The sequence below is a fragment of the Tenrec ecaudatus genome, chromosome 12 (assembly GCF_050624435.1).
Source record: "Tenrec ecaudatus isolate mTenEca1 chromosome 12, mTenEca1.hap1, whole genome shotgun sequence".
In the NCBI taxonomy this organism is placed as follows: Eukaryota; Metazoa; Chordata; class Mammalia; order Afrosoricida; family Tenrecidae; genus Tenrec; species Tenrec ecaudatus.
Genome location: NC_134541.1, coordinates 117,694,608 through 117,715,685, shown reverse-complemented (window position 1 = coordinate 117,715,685; position 21,078 = coordinate 117,694,608). Strand labels below are relative to the sequence as shown.

Genomic DNA, 21,078 nt, shown 5'->3' with positions numbered 1-21,078 from the left:
ACCGTGTGGATCATAAGAAATGATAAACAATATTGTAAAAAAAAGCACAAAAGGTTAGATATGAGAGGCTTCAGAAAGCTGGAACAATTCCATTATCTTTTAATTCCACTTTTCCACAAACTTTTTGAAGCCCCATTTTAAAAATAATAGCCTGTTTTTTTTTTTAAAAAAAACATGTTTTATTAGGGGCTCATACAGCTCTTATCACAATCCATACATACATCAATTGTGTAAAGCCTTTGTTCTTTTTAAAGTGTTTTATTCGGGGCTCATACAACTCTTATCACAATCCATACATACAATTGTGTAACGCACATTTGTACATTCATTACCCTCATCATTCTCAAAACATTTGCTCTCCACCCAAGCCCCTGGCATCAGCTCATTTTTTCCTTTAAGTTTTTATAAATGAAACTGTGATTGTTCTATTTTCAATTTTACTTCCGAGCCACATGTATGCACCGAAAGAGCTGCATTTGGCTCTGGAGCTGCAGTTTGCCGAAACCTTGGGCTATAGGAATGGCAGAAATGTGAATATGGAAATCACCTGATTTTTATCAGGGAAGATAATTTTGGCAGAATTACAATGGATTAAAGTAGATGGAGATTAGATGAAGTAAGACTAGTTCAGATGGTGTCTTATTCAGAGCTGGTATTTCAGAAATACAAGCGGGCGGCTTTAACAGTTTATTCTCTCACTGTCCGAATTGTAGGGGGAAAGCTTTCTGCTGGCTCAGTTTAGGAAGGCTCTGCTTGCTCTGGAATTCTTTGAAGATCTTCATGTAGCTTAGCATGAGTCTTCCCTGGGTCGAAGAGGTTCCCAGTGGAGGGACCACAGAACGCTCTGCTCTTCGCTCCCTTCTTGGTGGTAGTCAGTCCCTCTCTTTCTCTTAAAATGTGTTGCAGTCCACACTTCAGGGAAACTCTCCTATCGGATTAGGGTTGTGACAGGATTAAAGATGGCACATACATCCTTTTACAGCCCATGGGTGATCATTATAAATTTGCCAGACGACTGAGAATCACAGCCCAGCCAAGCTGAGAACTTTTTGTGGGCCAGAATTCAATGACAGATTACAAGAAACGTGGAAACTGTTCCAGGCTGCACACCCATTTGTCAAGACAGTTCCTGTGTTGAATGCTGACTGGGTGGTAAGACCGAGGAGTTGGGTTTACTGAGGCCTTGAATTCACTGGAAAATGGAAACCCTAGACATACTTTTAGACTTTGTTCAGTGCTAATATTTTATGAGGGGAACATCTCTTCTTAAAGCTTAACCTTGCAGGGGGTGGAGGGGTGTTCTTATATTGTGATTTGAACTGGGGCTGATTTGTAGAAACCTTGGACGTGCCTGAAAATAGCAATGCCGTGTTTTTTTCTGGGGAGAGAAAACTTTACAAACGAATACAGCATCGACTTTCTGTAACACCATTTATAACCAACCACCTACATTTCATTGCTGGATTAAGTGTGGCCGAGACGAGTTGATTGGCCTAAAAAGGACCAAGGTTCTTTTCTTGGTGTTTTTCCTAAAATCTGCCCCAAGAGTGGCTAAAAGGGATTGAGATTTCTGTTAAAAGCGGCTAAGCCAAGTAAAGGTAATTTTGAACCCGTGTTATTTCTTTTCAAAGGTATTCCAGGTACTATCGAACAGAAGGATTAACTTCAGAAATTTTAGGCTTAAGTCTACCATTACAAATCCCCACTGCTCTATGCATTAATGGGCATAGAAAGAAATCCTTCATGTCTTTAACCAACATTGGAAACAGGTTAGGTTTGGTTCATGTCACCTCATTAGGGTCATTTGGGACTTTCTCAGTTTCAGTACTGAGAATACTGCGTCCCAGGGATCATTTGAGAGACACTGCGGTGGTTGGTCACTATCAGCAGATGTCCTGAAGACCAAACCCCAAGAATGTTCAAAACCCATTTACCCCCTTAGATCCCAAACTCCCCATGAGACTTCTAAAAGGACCTTACAAAGAAATAGCAGCAGAGGCAAACACAGTGTCACTTTATTATGAGGCTGGGCTAGTCCAGATAGGCCAAGAGAGCTACAGAATAGCTATGTGGGAGCACAGGGCCTCTACATGGCTCCTCCACACCCAAATAAAAATCTTAGGACTTCGATCTCTTGGCTTGCAGGAAACCGAAGACTGAAGCAAAGAGAAATAAGCCTGAGTATCTCTGCAGGGAAGAAAAGATGGCTGACCTGGGTGCTTTGGCTCGAGTTCTCTCCCCCAAGCCCCAGAAAGACGATGCAGCAGAAGCGGGAGCTAAGTGCATGCCATCTTTTCCTGCTGAGTGACTCTTTCAACGGGTAAAATACTCCATGTCCAGGAATAGAACAGCATCTCTTTTCTAGGCATGAGTGAGCTGAGTTAGGAGGGAAGGAAATCCTGCACAATGTAACAAGAGAACCAATTCAAGATTCAAGAGGCACACAAGTGTCACTGCGTGAATAAATGAGACCTCTGTAAGAAACCAACTTTTAAAACCAAAACTTATTTCAAAGTAATAGAAGGCTTTTTAGTTTCTTTAGTAGACAATTTATTTTGATAAACTTGCTCAATAACAAAAATACAAGTGAAGAAAATTATGTCCATTTTATACAGTTTGTATTAACAATTTGTTTTGAAACTAGTAATTGAAAAATATTATAACCAATTAGAAAACAATTATTAATAAAGTTTGGGATAGTATACAGACCTTGATCACAAACTTTAAAATCTCTTGAGGTGATACAACCAGTAAGTCCTGTGTAAGGTTCCTGCCTACACAAACCATTCTTTTCCCTCATATACTTTTATCCTTCAAAACTTGCCTGCAAGACAGTTTACTGTTTTGAATTGTGAATGTAAATTTAACCTTTTAAAGGAGATCAAAGTGGGTTGAAAAGACAGTTACTACCATCAGTAATTTGTGGCGAGTAGTCTTTTAATAAAGACAAAAGAAATGCAACATATTCTTTCCACATAGCCCGTAGCCCGCCCACGAGGCAAAACAAGAGCGAAGAGTACAACCAAAGTCGGGTTCTGACACTTCTTCAGGGTCTTTTCTCTAAAGTCAACAGATTGCTTGTCACCAGGACCATTCATTGTTGGTTAAGAGACTGCACAATGAGTCACAGAACAAAGGACACATAGCAGAGCTTTCGGCAAAAGGGTCCAAACCAATTGTGTTGGCCATCTAGGACATTACAATGGAGGAGAGGGAAACAAGATGGAGCCGCCTTCAAGAGCGAAACAAATAAAACAGGAATTAGGCTTGTAAGAGATGGAAGAGCCAGGAACATCACATACACACGTTAACAACATAGAACATGGGTTACCTTTGGAAATAATCACACTGAAATACTTGTTTTTAATGCACAGAAGAATTTTCATGTTTACAGATGCTTACACATGTTCAATAGGAGCTTCCAAAATTGTCAATTAAATCTTGTGCAAATAAAACCTATAAATAGTTTTCAGCAGATTTTACAGTGATGTTCTTAGGTATGAAAAGAATGCACACACTAAAAACAACGTAACAGACAAAAGTTTGACAAATGATTGCACCATAAAACAGTGTTCTATATACAGTTTACAAGGTATGGTTTCCTGCTATAAATTAATACTGCACTATGGAGTACTTAAGATAGTGACCTTTAAAAAAACAACTGCTGACAGCTGTCTCCCTTTTCATTTACAGGGTTTATCGAGTTTAAATGAATAATGAGTCCGGTTCAATGTCGGGTCTGGAAGAGCCCAAGGGTGACTTCACATCCTACTTGATGAGATGGTTGGACTCCTAGGCGAGAGCACTGACTGGCTGGAGCGGCCCTCTACCAGCCCCTGAGGCACCAGGCCTCCAAGACATTGAGGAAATTAAAGACAACTTAATGGTTTGGGTAATAGATACAAACAAAACCTTACATTTTGTAAAATGCAGTATTACTGTGAGTGAAAGAAATAAACAGTGGGGAAATTCTTAGCAGCTGAGAAACTCTCTCTCCCCACGCTCATGATCCAGTTAAGAACGTTTTGAGAAGATATTTACAATAAAATTCATCTTTTGGAAGAGAAAGAAGCTCTTGGTCATATCACACATTAATTCGAACCAGACTTTGCTAACACTTTTCTCAGTGGCATAATGGTGACAACCACAGCTTTCCTTCAAAGCGATCCGTTTAACTGAGGGCAGGTCAAATCACAATGGGAATGGCAATCCCAAATGTCCACAGAACATGTTCAGTGGCCGTCTTAGACTTGACTAGACACCTTTAATACTTGGGAGGACAAAGTTCCCCTTCAGACATTTCTCAAGGTTTGTTTTCCCGTGGCAAGGAAATGTATGACATTCCCCCCAGAACACTTAGTTAACACACCACAGTGGCTCACCTCTGACCCTCCAACAGAAGGGAGCTGAAACACTGGGGCTTGCTTTCACAATGAAATACTGCTAAATAGCAAGATATAAAAATGTCACACTCTCCGAGGAGGTCGTCCCATCTCTGAAGTAACCATTCTAGATTCCATTACAAACTTCGTAAGAAACTGCACTCATTTCTTCTTGGGTGAAGCGCCGGCTCCACAGGGCCCTAACACTTCCGAGGGGACTTTGGGTTGCTCCGTTGCCAGGAAAGACCCTCCTGCCCGCGTGTCAAACAGGAGAGTGTCTATAATGCTCGCCCGAAAAAAACTACGCTTTGACATGAAGGCATGAAAACGTGGAGAAGAGAAATACTGAAGATTAAATTTTTTGTGTGGGTTCCAGGTTAGATGTGATGCTCCTTGTAGGAAAACTTAAAAGTGTGGGTTTAGTACAGCCCTTTAAAATAAATGCAAAAATGTCAGCTTTTAGCAAAAAAGCATCTATAGTGCATAAAGGAAAGACATTGTATTGCTCAGGTGTTTGGTAAAGGGGATGCATCAATAATGCTTACAGATGAAAGGAACATAATTTAACTGAAATTTTATGGCAGGATAAAGTTAGTGTTGTAAATAGCAAAACTATGTTTCCTAGTGACCTCTGTATTTATGTAAAAATGTGTGCTTAAACATATAAAATGCATTATTAATGTAAGACTGTGCCAGTAGAAAAGAGAATCTCTGTACAATAGACAACAGTGGCTAATAATTTAAACAGCATCAGAGTCCCCAAATTATTAGGTCTGAACTTCAAAATATGACATGATCTTACCTTTTCCTATCATATACAAATAAATTAACCCTACAAAGAATTTTTAGCTTAACTTAAAATTGCACCTGGAAAGGTATGAGATTAATTGTACCTATTACAAAAACCTGTTAAAATCAAGGGCTGCTACAAAGAATGAGGTAAACTGAAGACTCTCTCCACTGTACAGCCTTCAGAGAAATGGCTTTTGTTTTCTATTGAATTCTAGGTTTGCACACCACAGTGTTTTGCTAGCAAAGCATCAAAGTTCTCTTCCAGGAACTGTTTGCATGTGTGTGTATAAATTTACACACCCATATTTCCACACACACATATATACACTGTATACTGCATCAGCAAAATATATATATTATATATATATTTATATAAATATAAGGAAGATTTCTCCCACCCACCCCAAACAACATATTTCTTAGTGTTTGAATTTTTTTGTACACAGAGAATAAGGACATTTCAGAATTTTTACATAGTTTAGATCTCTTGGCTCCTGGGTATGGTGATGCACGGGCAATCCGCTCTGGAGCGCAAGGCTCACGCCGTTCATCACAGGGAAGCTCAGGACACCATGTGTTTAGGTGAGGCCAGCCCCACTTGAACTTCTCTTTGATCCCTCTGGTCCACCATGATTCATAAATACGTGAGACTCCCCCCCTCCCACCCCCATCTCAAATGAATCATCAGACAATGAAAAGGGAACACAGAGTCATAAAGGGCCACATGCTTTTCAGTGTAAAGCATTCTCCTTCACTACGTCGCTATCACAGTGCAGACCTGACTGCCTGAATATGCTCAGGAGACTTAGTCAATATTGTCTGTATTTGGTTATGGAAAAGGCTCTCTTTTTTTAAAAATCCAAAGTGCATAGTGAGAACAAATCAAAGCATTTTCTTCTTTCAACACCAGTTTCATCTACGCATCTTCCCATGAGAAGGCTGCTCAGATCCCTTGCCTTTGTTCAACCCTCCTTCAAAAAACAAAAATTAAAAAAAAAAAAGCAATTTAGACATTCATCAGCCCGGTAAACAAACTTTGCCTGCAAATAGAAGTCCTACTATTGTAAAGAAAATGGATAAGACAAAAAGTACGTATGATGACCCAACTACTGTATTGTTGGGTAATTTATACGGTTGACCTCCGACTTCGTTGATGTAAAATCCTATTGGAAATATTAGGGCAGCCATACAGAAAAGGATCACTGTAAAACAAACCAAAACATAACATTAGTAACACGTTTGGTGATTAAGAAAACAATGAAAATTTGGCACAAAGGAAGTTTACAAGAAAGGTTGTAGTTAAATCCGATAAAACATGGGTCACATATAAAGAGATTTACATATATTATAAGCCACATTATACCCCAAGAAGCCTAACAATTAAATGTAGCAAGAGATGGGTTGGCCTTTTATAGAACTGTTAGAATGGTTTTGAACACTAGCATTCAGAAAGGATTTTCACCAAACATTCTCAGTATCCACGTTCTTCTTGACCACCTAAGGCCAATGGCTAACGTCAGATAGGGGCTAAGCTCTGGCTCTACTCCTCAATAGCTGTGCAGGCTTAGGCAGGTCTCTGTTTTCCTCTCTTACTCTGATTTCACGTCAGTCTAAAATTGATTGTGGTGATGACTGCACATTTTTTAATATACTTAAACAACGGCAAAAAGAGGAAGTCGAGTCAGTCAGTGAACAAGCCGCAGACCTCTAAGAGGATTATCATATTGTCTGAGTGCTTATCATGGACAATGGTTCTCCCTCAAAAGGAAATCTCAGTCAGGTTGCTGGAGGGGGGGAAAAAAAATCAAGGCTAAACGGGGAAACCTTTTTGGAATTTATATACACATACTAAAATATAGTATTTTTTAAAACACTTCTAGATATACATCAGAAAAACCTGGGTCTGGTCACCAGTTCAGCAAACAGTATGCTCCACAGATCTTGAAGATAGGCTGGCTTTTCCTAATATTTGATGCCCTTTGAAAGCATATTGGTCAAATGTCCATAGTCCTTTACATATCTTTAGAGTAGAAACACTTCTTCAGTGTAATGTGTAACATTCCTTCTGTATCAAGAAGGTATAATTACGATAGTTACTATATAGGAAAAGTTGGAACTCTGAATAATACCTGAATGAGAAACCTTTCTAAGTGAAACTCATCCCCAGAGATATTGGCAAAATCACAGATAAACATATCGGTTGACGTTTTTCTCCTGTGCTAGTCAATCAACAACATTTACTAAGGGAACCCTCAAAAAGTCAATTAGGAATCTTGTTTTTTTTTTCTAGAAGGAATAGCAATGCATTAAAAATAACATTAAACAAACAAGACAGTGGTTTAAGAAACATACGGACATTATTGTTTGCTCTGTACCATTTAGGTAGATTATTTTATACTACACAGGCACAGATTCTATTTCATTTGGGGCAAAAATCATATTTCATAAGTACACTTGGATTCTTTAAGATATCTACTACAGAATGAATGAAAACTTCAAGTATGAAAGTTTTAGAACATTTGGCTGTACAAGTCAAAAAATCCAATCTCACTGCCACTTGCGTGGATTCTAATTCAGTGGTCCCAATAAGGTTTTCCTGCATCTTCTCCCAAGAACCTTGCAGTTCGTTATCAGCCCAACTCCGCATCCCTAGAGCCATCAGGACGCCTTCTGATGTAGTCAATAATTAATAACTTCATTAGTGCTGCCAATGCTCACTTATTATTATTACCACCGACTGTCAACTCCTGGGAGCCAGGGAGGTGCAGCGGTAACTAGTTGGGCTGCTCACCACAAGGTCAGCAATTCGAAAGCACCAGCTCCATGGAGGAGAACGAGGCTTTCCACTACTGTAAGTTAGTCTTGGAAATCCACAGGGGTAGCTATACCCTCTCCAATACGGCATCCATGACTCGGAATTGACTCGATGGCGGTGAGTTTGCTTTCATTATTAATGTCTAAAGGTTCTTATGGCTTAATATGGTTTGGTAAGTAAAATGAAACCACAACAAATGAAGAAAAAACAATGGGGCAAGATTTCTTTTAAAATAAAATTTTACATTTCATTCTGCAAACGGATGCGTCAATGTTATCACTATCCTAATTTCTATTGTAAACTAATAATCTACAGTTTATAATGGAATAACCATTCAGTGATTAGATTTAAGGTAGAATTTAATATTTAAACTAAGTTAAAAATTTTCCAATTTTCACTGGGAAATTCTTAATCACATCTTAAGGGAACAATGGACTTATTTAATGTAATCTTGGTTTAATGGAAAAAAAATAAGCTGTCTATATTTCTGGAGATCAGATTTCATCTAAGGTATAGTGAAATGTGAGTTTGCTTTAGATAGTAAAATATTATTAATGCTAATAATATCTTTTGAGGATTAAGATCTGGGCCCTAAGTAAGTTTGTAAAAACTTATCTTCATTTCCTCTTTGGTTTAGATTTCTTGGTGAAGGGAGGCAAGTTGGGTGCATTAAATGTTATAATGCATGGTGGCCAAGGAAAGGACAAGCGTCCAATAAGACACATCTTTGTTTCCTTGCCCCTCAAGGCAAGTCTTACCACGTGAGGGTTGCTGAGAGAGATATTTTCCCCCTGTAAACACCCACTAGAAAATGTTACCCTCACCTTCAAGACAAAACCACAATTTAAGTGCAGTTGAAATAACAGTAGACAAGGCAATAAGTGGGCAAATATACCCACTGATGTTTAGTTGATTACAAATCATTGTGACCTCCTAACACAGCAGAGCTGGGGCTTCATAGGGTTTCCCAGGGTATAAATGTAGCACATTGCTCCACCTGTTTTCTGTGGAATGGCTGCTAGGTTTGAAATGCCACCCATTTGGTTTGCAGCCATACACTCTGCCGTGGCACCACTGAGGCGCATCAAAACATAAATATGAGGAGGCTTCATTTTCTTGGGAAAAGTTCATGATTTTTTACTTCACTGTTTTCCAGAACTTTTTGAATTCCTCATATAGATGAAACGATATTTTAAAGGACTGTCTGAACCCACAGGAGGATGTCCAATCACTTTCAAGACTGCCATCCCAGCAGACCTGCCAGCTCTGGTAACGATGCTGGAAAGAGTAAGGCAACATGATGTTGCTATGTGAGATAACTCCAAGATCATTCTGCTATGTTCAAAAACCTAGGAACAAAAGAGCAAAATACACACACACATACGCATTGTGTTTATGTGTGGTGTTCTGTAAATATATATATATGAAACATCTTTGCTACAAGTTCACAGAAACTATTAAGCAATGGTTGCCTGATAAAAATCTATTATTGGATAGCTGAATGACAGGTCCAAAAGTGACTTTTCACTTGGTTACCAGTATATATAAATTCAAAACAAAAGAAAATCACATTGCATTTGAAAGTTAACCACACAAACTTGAAAGTAGAGAATTTGAAGGGGGAATAAAAAAAGACAACTGCAGTTTTTTTTCTTTTTTGGGGGTCACAATAACCAATGACTCATTTGAGCACTTTAATGCTTTGACTCATACTACTTTGCTAAATCCTATTTAAAATCTTGGTATTCAGAGCATATGCATCTCCAAATGTGAACAAGACCCACAAGCTAGCTCCGTCTGCACTGACTTTCCTGCACTCTTCTAGTGAATTTCATCTGCAAAGTCATTGTGCGAAGCTAAGTAAATGAGGCTTTTTGCTAGCAGGGTCCCATTCCACACACATACATGCCCAGGTTTATTTTGAGCAAAGTATGTTTAAAAGTACTTCTGCTATATAGGATCACCATAAGTCAGAATTGACTTGATGGCAAAAAGAGGTTGTTTGTGTTTGTTTGGAGTATAAGTAGACGGCCATAGATGAGTTGTCTAAATACTAAACCTGTCTTAGTTTCCTTATTCCCCCACGTTTGTCAGTTTGTTATACTGTAGTGGCTTTCAAATTGCTATGGTATCAGGAACTAAGTCACAGGTATTTCAAGTGCCAGCAGTGTAGCCCTAACACACTATATTGAAAGAGACAAGGAAGACAGAGGCAGTGTCATCTGTCAGTACAGGTCCAGAAGCCTTCGGAGGACCAGTCTACAAGAAGCGAAGTACAATCTCAAGTGTATTTCATCTGATTGTAGAGACCATTTCAGAATAGATTTGGTGCACTGAACACGAATGACTGGAGAGCAGGAAGTTGTGGGATAACATCAAAGATACACAGAAATGAAAAAAGACAGGAAAGGAAAAACACCTACGGACAAAATATCTAATGATGCAAGAAGCAGCAAAAGAAGACGGAAGGCAGCAAGACAGACAGAGAACTGAAGAAGACTAGTTGACACTCAGCCATTTTAGGAGGCAGCATACGCTTAAGAGCTGACGTCACTGAAGGAAGAAGCGGAAGCTGGACTGAAGGTACTGCTGAAATGCCAGACTCCAAGAACTGATGGAATACCATTGAGATGTTTCCACGGACAGATGCAGCATGGGAGGTGCTCAGTTGTCTATGCCAAGACATTTCCAGACAACTACCTGTCGTTCCGAAGAGGGTGATACAACGGAATACTCAAGTTATCAAACATTATCACTAATATCACACGCAAGTAAGATTTTGCCGAGGAGAATTTTATATCGACAGGGAGCTTCCAGAACTTCAAGTCATATTCAGAAAAGGATTTTGCATGGCTAATATCAGATGGATCTTGGCTAAAAACAGAGAATACCACAAATATATTTATTGCGTTTCACTGATTATGCAAAGGCATTTGGCTATGTGGATCATGACAAATTATGGATAACACCTAGTCGTGTTCATGAAGAACTTGTACATAAGTATGGGGACACTGCATGGTTTATCATCTGGAAGGGTGTGTGCCAGGGTTGTATTCTTTCACCATACGTATCCAATTTGCATGTTGAGCAGAAAATCTGAACAGTCGGACTATTGGAAGCAGCACACAGCATCCAGATTGGAGAAAGAGTCATTAACAACCCGGATCTGCAGGTGACAGGCCATGCTTGCTGGAAGCAACGGGAACTTCAAGTACTTAATGAAGAGCCTTCCAGTTTGGGGACAACCTCCAGTATACATTACACCTCAACATAAACAAATAAACCCTCACAAGTGGACCACTGAGTGCTCTTCGTCATCGTCCCTGTCCCTCTGCTGCTGCAGCCATGAAGGTCGAGCTGCACAGTTTCAGTGGGGACAGGATTTACCCCGGACACGGGAGGCACGATGCCAGGAGCGATGGCAAGGTTTTCCAGTTTCTTAATGTAATTGCTTAGTGCCAAATGCGAATCGGCATTCCTTTCCAAGAGGAAACCTCGGCACATAAACTGGACTGTTCGCTACAGACAGAAGCGCAGAAAGGGGCATCAGAAGAAATTCAAGAGAAGTCACCGTGCAGTCCAGTTCCAGAGGGCCACCCCGGGTGCGTCTCTTGCTGCTATCGTGGCCAAGAGGAATCAGAAACTGAGGTTAGAGAGGCCCAGCGAGAACAGGCCATCAGGGCTGCCAAGGAAGCAGGAAGGGAAAGCAGGCTTCTAAAAAGAGCAGTGGCTGTTGCGAAGGCCCCCACTAAGGCAGCACCCCAGCAAAAGGCTGTGAAGCCGGTGAAAGTGTCCGCTCCCCGGGTTGGTGGAAAACACTAAGATGGCAGATGAGACTTTCAGATCAAGATGTAACTATAAAAACCACACCACTAAGTAATGTCAGGATAAACAGAACAAACACTGAAGCTGTCAAGGATTTCATTTTACCTGATTGACAGTCACTGACATAGACAAGAAATTAAGCGATAGACTGAGTATTAGGCAAATCGGGTACAAAATTTCTTTCAAGTGTTTAAAACATACATAAAGATGTCACTCTGAAGATTAAGGTCCGCCTGACTCAAGCCACAGCTATTTTTAATTGCCTGATACGCACGCAAAAGCTGGACAAGTAATACAGAGGCTGATGCCTTTGAGTCGTGACGTGTGTGAAGAACGCTGGAATGGCAGAAGAGTGAAGAAATGTGCTTAGAAGAAGTACACAGCCCAGGTGCTCTTAGAAACAAAGACGATGAGACCTCCTTTTTCTATACTTTGGACACGTGGCCAGGAGGGACTAACCCTTGGCACAGGGCATCATGCTTGGTAATGTTGAGGGTTGGTGAAAAAGAGGAAGCCCTCGGAGAAGCTGGACTGACCCAGGGCTGCAACGGTGAGTTCGCGCATAGCAACACGCATGGCGACAGGGCAGGTGTGGGCAGTGTTTTGCTCTGTTGCACACTGGGTGGCTGTGAGTAGGAACTGATTTGATGGCATCTCACAACAACAGCAGGCTCCTTACGGTGTTTTAAAGGAAAACAGCCTGTTGAAAACAATGGGCTATGAGGACGTCCGCTAGTCCAATTCAATTAAACGCAAAGAGATCAAGTTCAGAAGGCTATGAACTTTCTGAGACTCAAAAGAAGGAATCTTGAAGCATTCTCTCAAAAGACACAGGACAATCTCAGGGTTTTATTACAAAAAGTTTTAAGAGTTTGAAAACTGCACTAGTGAGAAAAAGACTAGGAAATTTATAGTCAGGGATTTTTTCCCATCAAGACAATGCACCTGCCTATTCTTCAAGGGCAGCACGGGCTGCCCGAGGGAGAATTTCACTGGGAAATCCTTCCCTATCCACCCGAGGCCCGATCTTGCCCCATTCCGAACTTATTTTTTGGTCCCCAAATGCAAGACAACATTTAAATGGGACAAAATTTGGGTCACCAGGGGATGCCAAACTGCCACTTGGATGTGCTGCAAATCGAAGAGTACAGAATTCTTTGAGAAAGATCTATACCATCAGAAGTATATCAACAGAGATGAAGATTAACTTAAGAAACAATACCTTCATATTTTGACATTTTGTTTAATAGTCTATGATTCTGTAGCGATACATTTTAGTTTACCCACCTAAGATTAAAAGAATCACATTCTCTTCAAATTCCTTACCAATGTCCTTTCATGTAGAATCATTCTCTCTATAATTGCCTCTAAACTCTACTCTCCAAAAAATGTCTTGAAGGTTGGTTTGATAGGCGAAAGACCAACTTTTTCATGCTGCTTAACAAAGATGGAGACTTTGTTGCTTTAAATTTTAAAATTAAGGGGGAGATCAAAGACACGATTATAAAAGCAGAGTCAGAAACATACACTAAAGAGAAAGAATTTCAGAGAAAGAGAGAGAAATAACGACTTCAAGGTCCCTAAAGGTAAATGAGATTGTCCTCTCATACTCACTCTAAGCCCTCTGAGGGTATTCTTTCACACCACCACCCCCCCTTGTCCAAACCTGAGGTGCTTGAAGGTGTTGACTGCACTACATCAACCCCCTGGTATTTGGCCTAGTCATTGTTATCCTGGGTCTTCGGAGTAGGTTTCTTATCATTGCTACTACTGTGCTGTGGAGAGCTATCCTGTGTACTGTAGCGAAAAAAAGTCCAAATGTTGCTCGGGGTGGCAAAATTGCTTTTGAGAAAGAAGCTGGGAGGCAAAATTACATATATATCATTTCTTGTGCACTTAGTTGTTTTTTTTTTTTGTTTAATCTGGGACAATTCTGTGTTTTGGAATTACACCACTTTTGCAAAGTAGAAGAACATGTATACTATATAAATATGTCATGCCTATGGGCATAGCAAAATAAAGAAAGAAATATTGATAAGCAATGATGAAAAAATCAAATGTTCTTAATTTACCAAAGTCAGAAAACAGCGCAGAATAGAAACGAAACATCCATTATATTAAAGAACAAACCATAACCTTCATGTAATTTATATTTTTGTTATCTTTTCTTCTAGATTTATCTTTACTGGCTAGAAGATACCAATGCCTACAAGAAGCGGGGAAAACTTAGGCCACTGGGAGCTCTGAGTCACAAAGCCAGAAAACTTGTCACCATGGGAGCAAAAATCGAATTGTGTAAGTGCGTGCTAACCGACTGCGCCCCTGGAGCATGCTTTAAAAAATCGAATTGAAAACAGTAACACTTCATACGAAGTGATTAGGCTTTGGGTGTCCTGATCTCATCACGAGAACTCTGGAGAACTGGCTGGACTGCACAGAGTCCATCTCAAGGGCAGACACAACTTGCGCTCTCTGATGAGTATGGCGTCCTGATTACTGGCTCTGGATTATCTTCATTAAAAGACCAGTGTGTGTTTCTCCTAGGCAAACTTGTAAGTACAGGTTACTTACTTCCAGTGAATGCTATCCATCGAGCATACTTTGTAGCTTCTCTTCGCCAGTGGGAAGCCACCAGCAAACCACAAGTGACAGTCAATGAAATGATCCCCATGATGATAAAAAACAGCGTGGTGACCCACTCTGGGGGGAGCCGGGGAGGGATGCATGTTCGGTCTCGTCCGTGGATTGTTTGACACTGTCTCACAAGGCCCACAGTGAGTGCTCCTGAGGAGATGCAAAAGTTGAGAAACTTTAGTTGGTACGGCACAGCCCCCAAATGTTCCTTACCGCCACCCCTTTAGTCCTTAAGCCTCATTTCTGCATGAGTCAGTTGAGCACTTAGTTCCACTGAGTCCTAGCTCAGCATTCTGTAGTTTACAAGGAAGTAGCACTTCCCTTAACATCCCAAGGAAACTACGAATACAAAAAACCTTTGCCTCCATGAACAACTGTGTCCTTTGTCACGAAACCAGAACTGGATGGTACCCAGCTACCATTATTGAGCATTCTGAGCAAAGTTTCTAAACAAGAATACCGACTGAAAGGGGAAGTAAAGTCAGAGCAGAATTTTAAATTCTCATGGGATCTAGATTTTGTAAAGTCTTGAAATCTGGATGAACCCAAAAAGACTACTGTCCAGGGATACCCTTTAAACCAGTGGTTCTCAACCTTCTGAATGTTGTGATCTTTTAATACAGTTAATCATGTTGTGGTGACCCCCAACCATAAAATTATTTTTGTTGCTACTTCATAACTGTAATTTTGATACTGTCATGAATCATAATGTAAATATCTGATATGCAGGATTTATTTTCATTGCTACATAAAGCATAGTGATTAATCACAAAACAATATATAATTATATATTATGAAATATTTATTTCTGATTATAAATACATGAAACTCTGTCTCTAAGCATGGTGCAGCGTGGGTAACAGGCTTCCCCGCAGGTGGGCGCACCTGCCTGCAGATGGATAGGAGTGGCGTCTTGGTTCTTAAGACCATGGGAAATAAGTGTTTTCCAATCGTCTTAGGTGACCCCTATGAAAGGATCTTCAACCCCCACAGGGGTCACTACCCACCGGTGGAGAACTGCTCTTTGAACCATAAACCCAATATATCCTCTAAAAAAATTTTAAAACCTAAGCATAGTTAACCAGTAAAGAATATCTGCCTTGAATATTGTACTTTTAAGATGTATCTATATGGAATAAAATTGACAACATTTAATCTGAAAGATTAGATAGAAACCTAGGGGGTAGAGTTTCTGTCAATCAGTGAGGAACAGCTCAGAAAAGGAGATGCTGAAGAACCTAATCAGTATCCCTGAGTGTACAAATAGAAACTACTGGTTCATGTTCTGTGCATTCTCAATACTGAAAACAAAAATAAAACAATAACACAATAACACAATAACCTAAAGTCACAATAAAAGGCAGTTAAGTTAGCCTTCCATTAAATACTTTGTTGACTGTCATCTTAGGGATACCCAGGAACCAGATGGATGAGGTTCCTGCAGTCGCTGAGTTCGTATGCTAGCAGAAACAGTTGGAATTTTTCTATTTCCAAATCCACAACTCATTGAAAAGTCATAGTACAGTTGAAGACAAACTTGAAATGTCTAATTATAATATATTAAAAAATTATATAATGAATTAAATACTATTGGTAGGTGTCATCAAGTCAGCTCCAACTCATAACAAAGACAAAAAGCAATAGATTTTTTTAATAAATCATTTTACTGGGGCACGTACAACTCTTAGCACAATTCACACGTGCATCCATTGTGTCAGCACATTTGTGCATTTGCTGCCATCATCCTCAACACATTTTCTTTCCACTTAAGCCTGTGGTATCAGCTCATTTCCCCCCCCCCCTCCTTCGCGCACAAACCCTTGATAGTTTATAAATTATTATTATTTTTCCATGTCTTACACTGTCTGATGTCTCCCTTCACCCACTTTTCTGTTGTCCATCCCCCAGGGAGGGGGTTATATGTAGATCATTGTGATCACTTCCCTTTCTCCCACACCTTGCCCTTCCTCTCCTGGTATCTCTACTCTCATTATTATTCCTGCGGGGTTTATCTGTTCTGGATTCCCTGTGTTTCTAGCTCTTAACTGTATCAGTGTACATTCTCTGGTGTAGCTGAATTTGTAAGGTACAATTGGGATCATGATATGGGGGGGGGGGAGAAGCACTTAGGAACTAGAGGAAAGTTGTGTGTTTCATCATTGCTATACCGTACCCTGACTGGCTCATCTCTTCCCCGTGACCCTTCTGTAAGGGGATGTCCAGTTGTCTACAGATGGGTTTTGGGTCTCCACTCCACATTCCCCCTCATTCACAATGATATGATTTTTTGTTCTTTGATGCCCAATACCAGATCCTATTGACACCACATGATCACACAGGCTGGTGTGCTTCTTCCATGTGGGCTTTGTTGCTTCTCAGCTAGATGGCCACTTGTTTAGATTTTATTAAAGTTAAAACGCTTAAAAATCGTCAGTCTCTGTAACTCACACCAAACGACCTTTTCCTGATGGGTCTGGTAAGAAGGTGGAGGAAGATACTGACAGACTTCAGAGGGGAGTGCTTGTTGACAGGATTTGTTGTGATTGCTACCTTGCTGCATATAAAATGAGTCATCTCAGAAATAGGAGGGGTAAAGTGTGACCACCAGCAAGAACAACAAGTAGAGCACGCCCTCTGGCCCTGGCAATCCGTGAGCAGTGACCCTCCTTGATCCAGGAGCCAGCTCTTAGACCAGAGGAAAGATAGAGAGCAGCAGCAGCCCCAGGAGCCAGGGCAGAGAACTTCGCAGCCCACAGAGCAAGTAAGGCTGAGTGCTTTGAGTCGGGAGGCTGGTATGTAGAGTGGAATACCTCGGGACACTTGTGGTAGAGTTACATAATCTGGCGTCAATTTGGGATTTGAAGGAATGATGGGTGAATGGGTGGGGTCTAGTCTGTCAATTGGGCCACAGCCAATGAGGCCTCTGTGTGGGCATGGCTTTCTCCTGAGGATTCAGGGAACTCCTATATTTCTTCCTTGGAGGCAGGAGAGACTCTTTCAGCTCACTCCCTGAGAGATGCTCCTACCGACAAGACACATGGCACTATGCTGATAGACCCTGTGCCCTGGGAACTGGAGAAGCCACGTAGAGACCCCTGCCAGCACTGAGACGCTTACGCCACTGGATCCACAAGACTTCCCACCCACTGGCCTGAGATCGTGCTGCATTTGGCATCATGGCATGTGTTTCGAGAGTCTGAAGAGGATTTTATGGATTGGTATCGGGCATAAGGGCTAATATTGGGCTTATGGACTTGATCTGGACTGGACTGGGCTGTTTTACACTATTCAGTTGCTCTTGTATATAAAGCTCGCTCTTATACACCTATGAGAGTCTATGAATTTATTTCTCTCTAGTCTACCCAAACTTACACACTTAATTTGGAGGATGGGCCTGCTGACCCACGGAGCTGGAGCTGAGTGCCTTTGGGTTCTGGCCTACTGGATGCTGTTTAAGTAAGTATTTATTAGCAGCCCTGACAGAACTTTGTAACATGTACTGACTGACTATCATGAGCGTTTCCACTTGAATTGTAGACAACCTGTCAGTTTCCACAATGACCGCAGTAATCACGAGCAGTCTGTAGTCCCGTGTGGCCACTGCAGTGACTCAGAACCTAGAGGAAAGTGAGGAGTGCTGCCAGAGAAAGAGCAGGAAGAGCGACGCTGTGTGGGACAGAACAGATTAGCTTTCCATGACATTCAAGAACATGCTGAGGAGCTAGTGGGTCCCCTGTCCACATCTGGTATGCCCACCAATTTTTATACAGTTTGAAAGTATATACTGCCAAAGTATGTTCAGCAGAAAATCACAAAGCCAATAATGGTAATTTTTAAAGCATCCCCCATTTAAACAAAATCACTGCCAGACCCCAGGACACTATACAATTTGAAGTGCATGAATGCCCAGAAAAGCGTAATGGCTACCCATTGGGTTGCCAACCACACACCAGCAGTTCGAAACCACCTGCTGCTCTATGGCAGAAGGGATTTCTATTCCCATAAAAAATGACAGTCTCAGAAACTCACAGGGGCTGTTCTGTCCTGTCCTATAGGGTTGCTAAGAGTCAGAATTGACTTGATGGCAGTGAGCTTTGAAAAAGATCTATAGAAACTCATTAGGAAGGTTAAAAGTAATCATTTTTCCTGTTCTCATTAATAATGACTAACGAAAAGAACAAGACGGAAGTGGTGGTGCAATGGGGAAGCATTTAGCTGCTAACTGAAAGGGGGGAGTCAGTCCATCAGTAGCTTGTAAGATAAAGAGGTGGTGGCGGTCTGCTTCCATTGAGACTACAGACTTGGAACCCTACTGGATAGCTCGACTCTGTCCTGTAGGGTAGCCACGAGTCTAAATCAACTGGACATCAACTGGTTCAGTGTTTTTGGCCTGAACAAAAACTCTCTTATGCTTCCCTTTCAAGACCAACTGCATAGGTAAAACAATGACCAAAACTCTAACCTAACCCACAGCAGGTTCTTTAGCAGAATTGCTAGAAGCATTTAGTAAAACTGTCTTGGAAGGAAAACAGTACCCACAGCTGACATGTGTACATGTGTATATGTACGTATGAGAGGTTTTCCAAGTTTGTGGGGGAAATTCTACTTCCGCCTTCCCCCCCCCCCCCCCCCGTCCCCTTGCCTCAAACTTTCTGATGTGTCCTCACGTGTGTGGGACTGATGGTGGGTGGGCACTTTCCAGCATCTTCTGTTTTGTCCCTGAAACATTTTTAGAAAGGAATCGGTCTGCTCTCAAATTTGTGTAGTTATGTGTGTTTTCCCTAATGCTAGCTCGATCATGTCTTTAATTAAAGCACAAAAGTGTAATATATAAACAAGTTGCGCTTTTACTCCAAAGTCTGATCATTATGCCCATATTCTGCACAGGTGCAAGCCGCATGGTGATTGTGGGGTTGTCACAGGCAGACCAGGAATAGAATGTGGGTAAATCTTCATAATAACAACTTCCTCCCACCCCCACTAAGCCTCCCTCCCAGCTGCTGGGTGGAGCTGAGTATCTTCACAGGCCAAAGAAGTAAATAGCTTCTATTTTGGGATACTCTATCACTAACCTTTAAAAGTTTGAGGTCATTGCTCCCAATAAAGAGGAGTGGGTAGTGGTGAATAAAAAATTAAAAAAAAAAAAACAAACTCACTGCCAACTCATTGCAAGCCTATTTGGACCAGGGTAGAACTCCCCCTGAGTGACTGAGACTATAGTGTTTACAAGAGTAGAAAGCCCAGATTGTCCCCAAGAGCAGCTGGTGGGTTCCAACTGCTTATCTTGCAGATCCAAGTTCAACCAAGATACAAAAAAGTTTCCTTGAAAACACAATAGTGTGTCTTATTTTGATAAAACACTTTATTCTAATTACGGAATTAAAGAAGACATTCACAGCAGCATCCCCAAAACTTGTAATAGGAAACTACTACTGATCATTCAGCATAAAGGCTTTTAACAAAAAATTACTTTGCAAATGAAACAGGAATAAAACTACCCTTTGCTGTTCTGTCTACAGCAACGAAAGACCCTCTGACAACACATAACATTGTGGATTTTTATGGCAAGTTTTTCTTTCACAATTTAATTAAACATACAAATAAAATTTCATTATTAATTTTCAAAATTGCTAGTGGATCTAGGTTTATGTTTGAGAATTATTTTGGGGAGCTGGCAAATAGTGAAAATTGTAGGTTTGGTGAACATTACAAGACCCTAAATATTTCTCAGTATCCTTAGGTGACCCTCCTATTCTGTTTGTGGGCATAACAAAGCAAAAGACCCAATTAAAAAAAACCCAACTCTTAAGTTTATTAGTGGCTACCCAGAACTGGTCAGTGGGGAAAGGAACTCGCTGCTTTGTAGACAGTGAGCTTCTGTCAGTGATGGAAAAATTTTGAAACAGATAATGGTGTTGAACGCAATTAGTGTTACTGAATTGTAGAAGTGAAAAACGGTGAGGTGGCAAGTGTTTTATTACATATATATCAACCACACGTAAAAGAACCTGTCAACAGATGAGTAGATAAACAAAATGTATTATATATATTTGAGGGTGTTTCAAAGAGTTTGTGGGAAAATTCTATTATTTTTTAATGTTAGGACTCAAACTGAACTTGACCTTCTGTACTTATAAACTCTTAAGATGCCTTCTGAATAGGGATTGCTTTCCTTTTCTCCTGACTTGCACACTTCAACACCAAGTGAAGACAAACTGAACGGCTAATACAATGAACATTGTAGCTCCATTTATTACAAAGCAACTGAAGAAAACCTGACAGTTTTAGGAAACACACTCCTATTATTTACAAGATTCCTTATCACAAACAAAGATGAAATACCCAGCAGCTAAATTTGGGAATATATCTAATGCTAACTGGCAACTAGAAGGAATACTACATAAAAGAAAGTCAATTCATAAACACTTTATCGAGTATCTCTTGTGCTCACCATTGTTGGAGCAGTCAGAGATTCTCAAACTAATACTCTTTACTTTTTTGTGAAAATAAGACTTTCCTTAAAATAAGCTATATAAGGGGTGGTACAGGCTATTCAACATTGTTAAAATTAATTTTCTTGAGTAAGATTCGGGTTTATAAGGTTTATCCTGTAATCACACATACTTGGGT

At 40.5% G+C, this 21,078-nt stretch overlaps 1 protein-coding gene across 1 annotated transcript in view; it reads right to left on the bottom strand.

Annotated features, from left to right (window-relative positions):
• Positions 1-2,516: 2,516 nt before the first annotated feature.
• Positions 2,517-21,078, bottom strand: part of MOSMO (modulator of smoothened) — a 75,960-nt gene continuing 57,398 nt past the window's right edge. Inside the window, exons 2-3 of the mRNA XM_075564600.1 lie at positions 14,386-14,598; positions 2,517-6,376 (exon numbers count right to left, since the gene is read on the bottom strand). Coding sequence (XP_075420715.1) covers positions 6,192-6,376; positions 14,386-14,598 — 398 coding nt within the window. The 3' untranslated portion in view covers positions 2,517-6,191. The remainder of the gene's footprint in view (positions 6,377-14,385; positions 14,599-21,078) is intronic.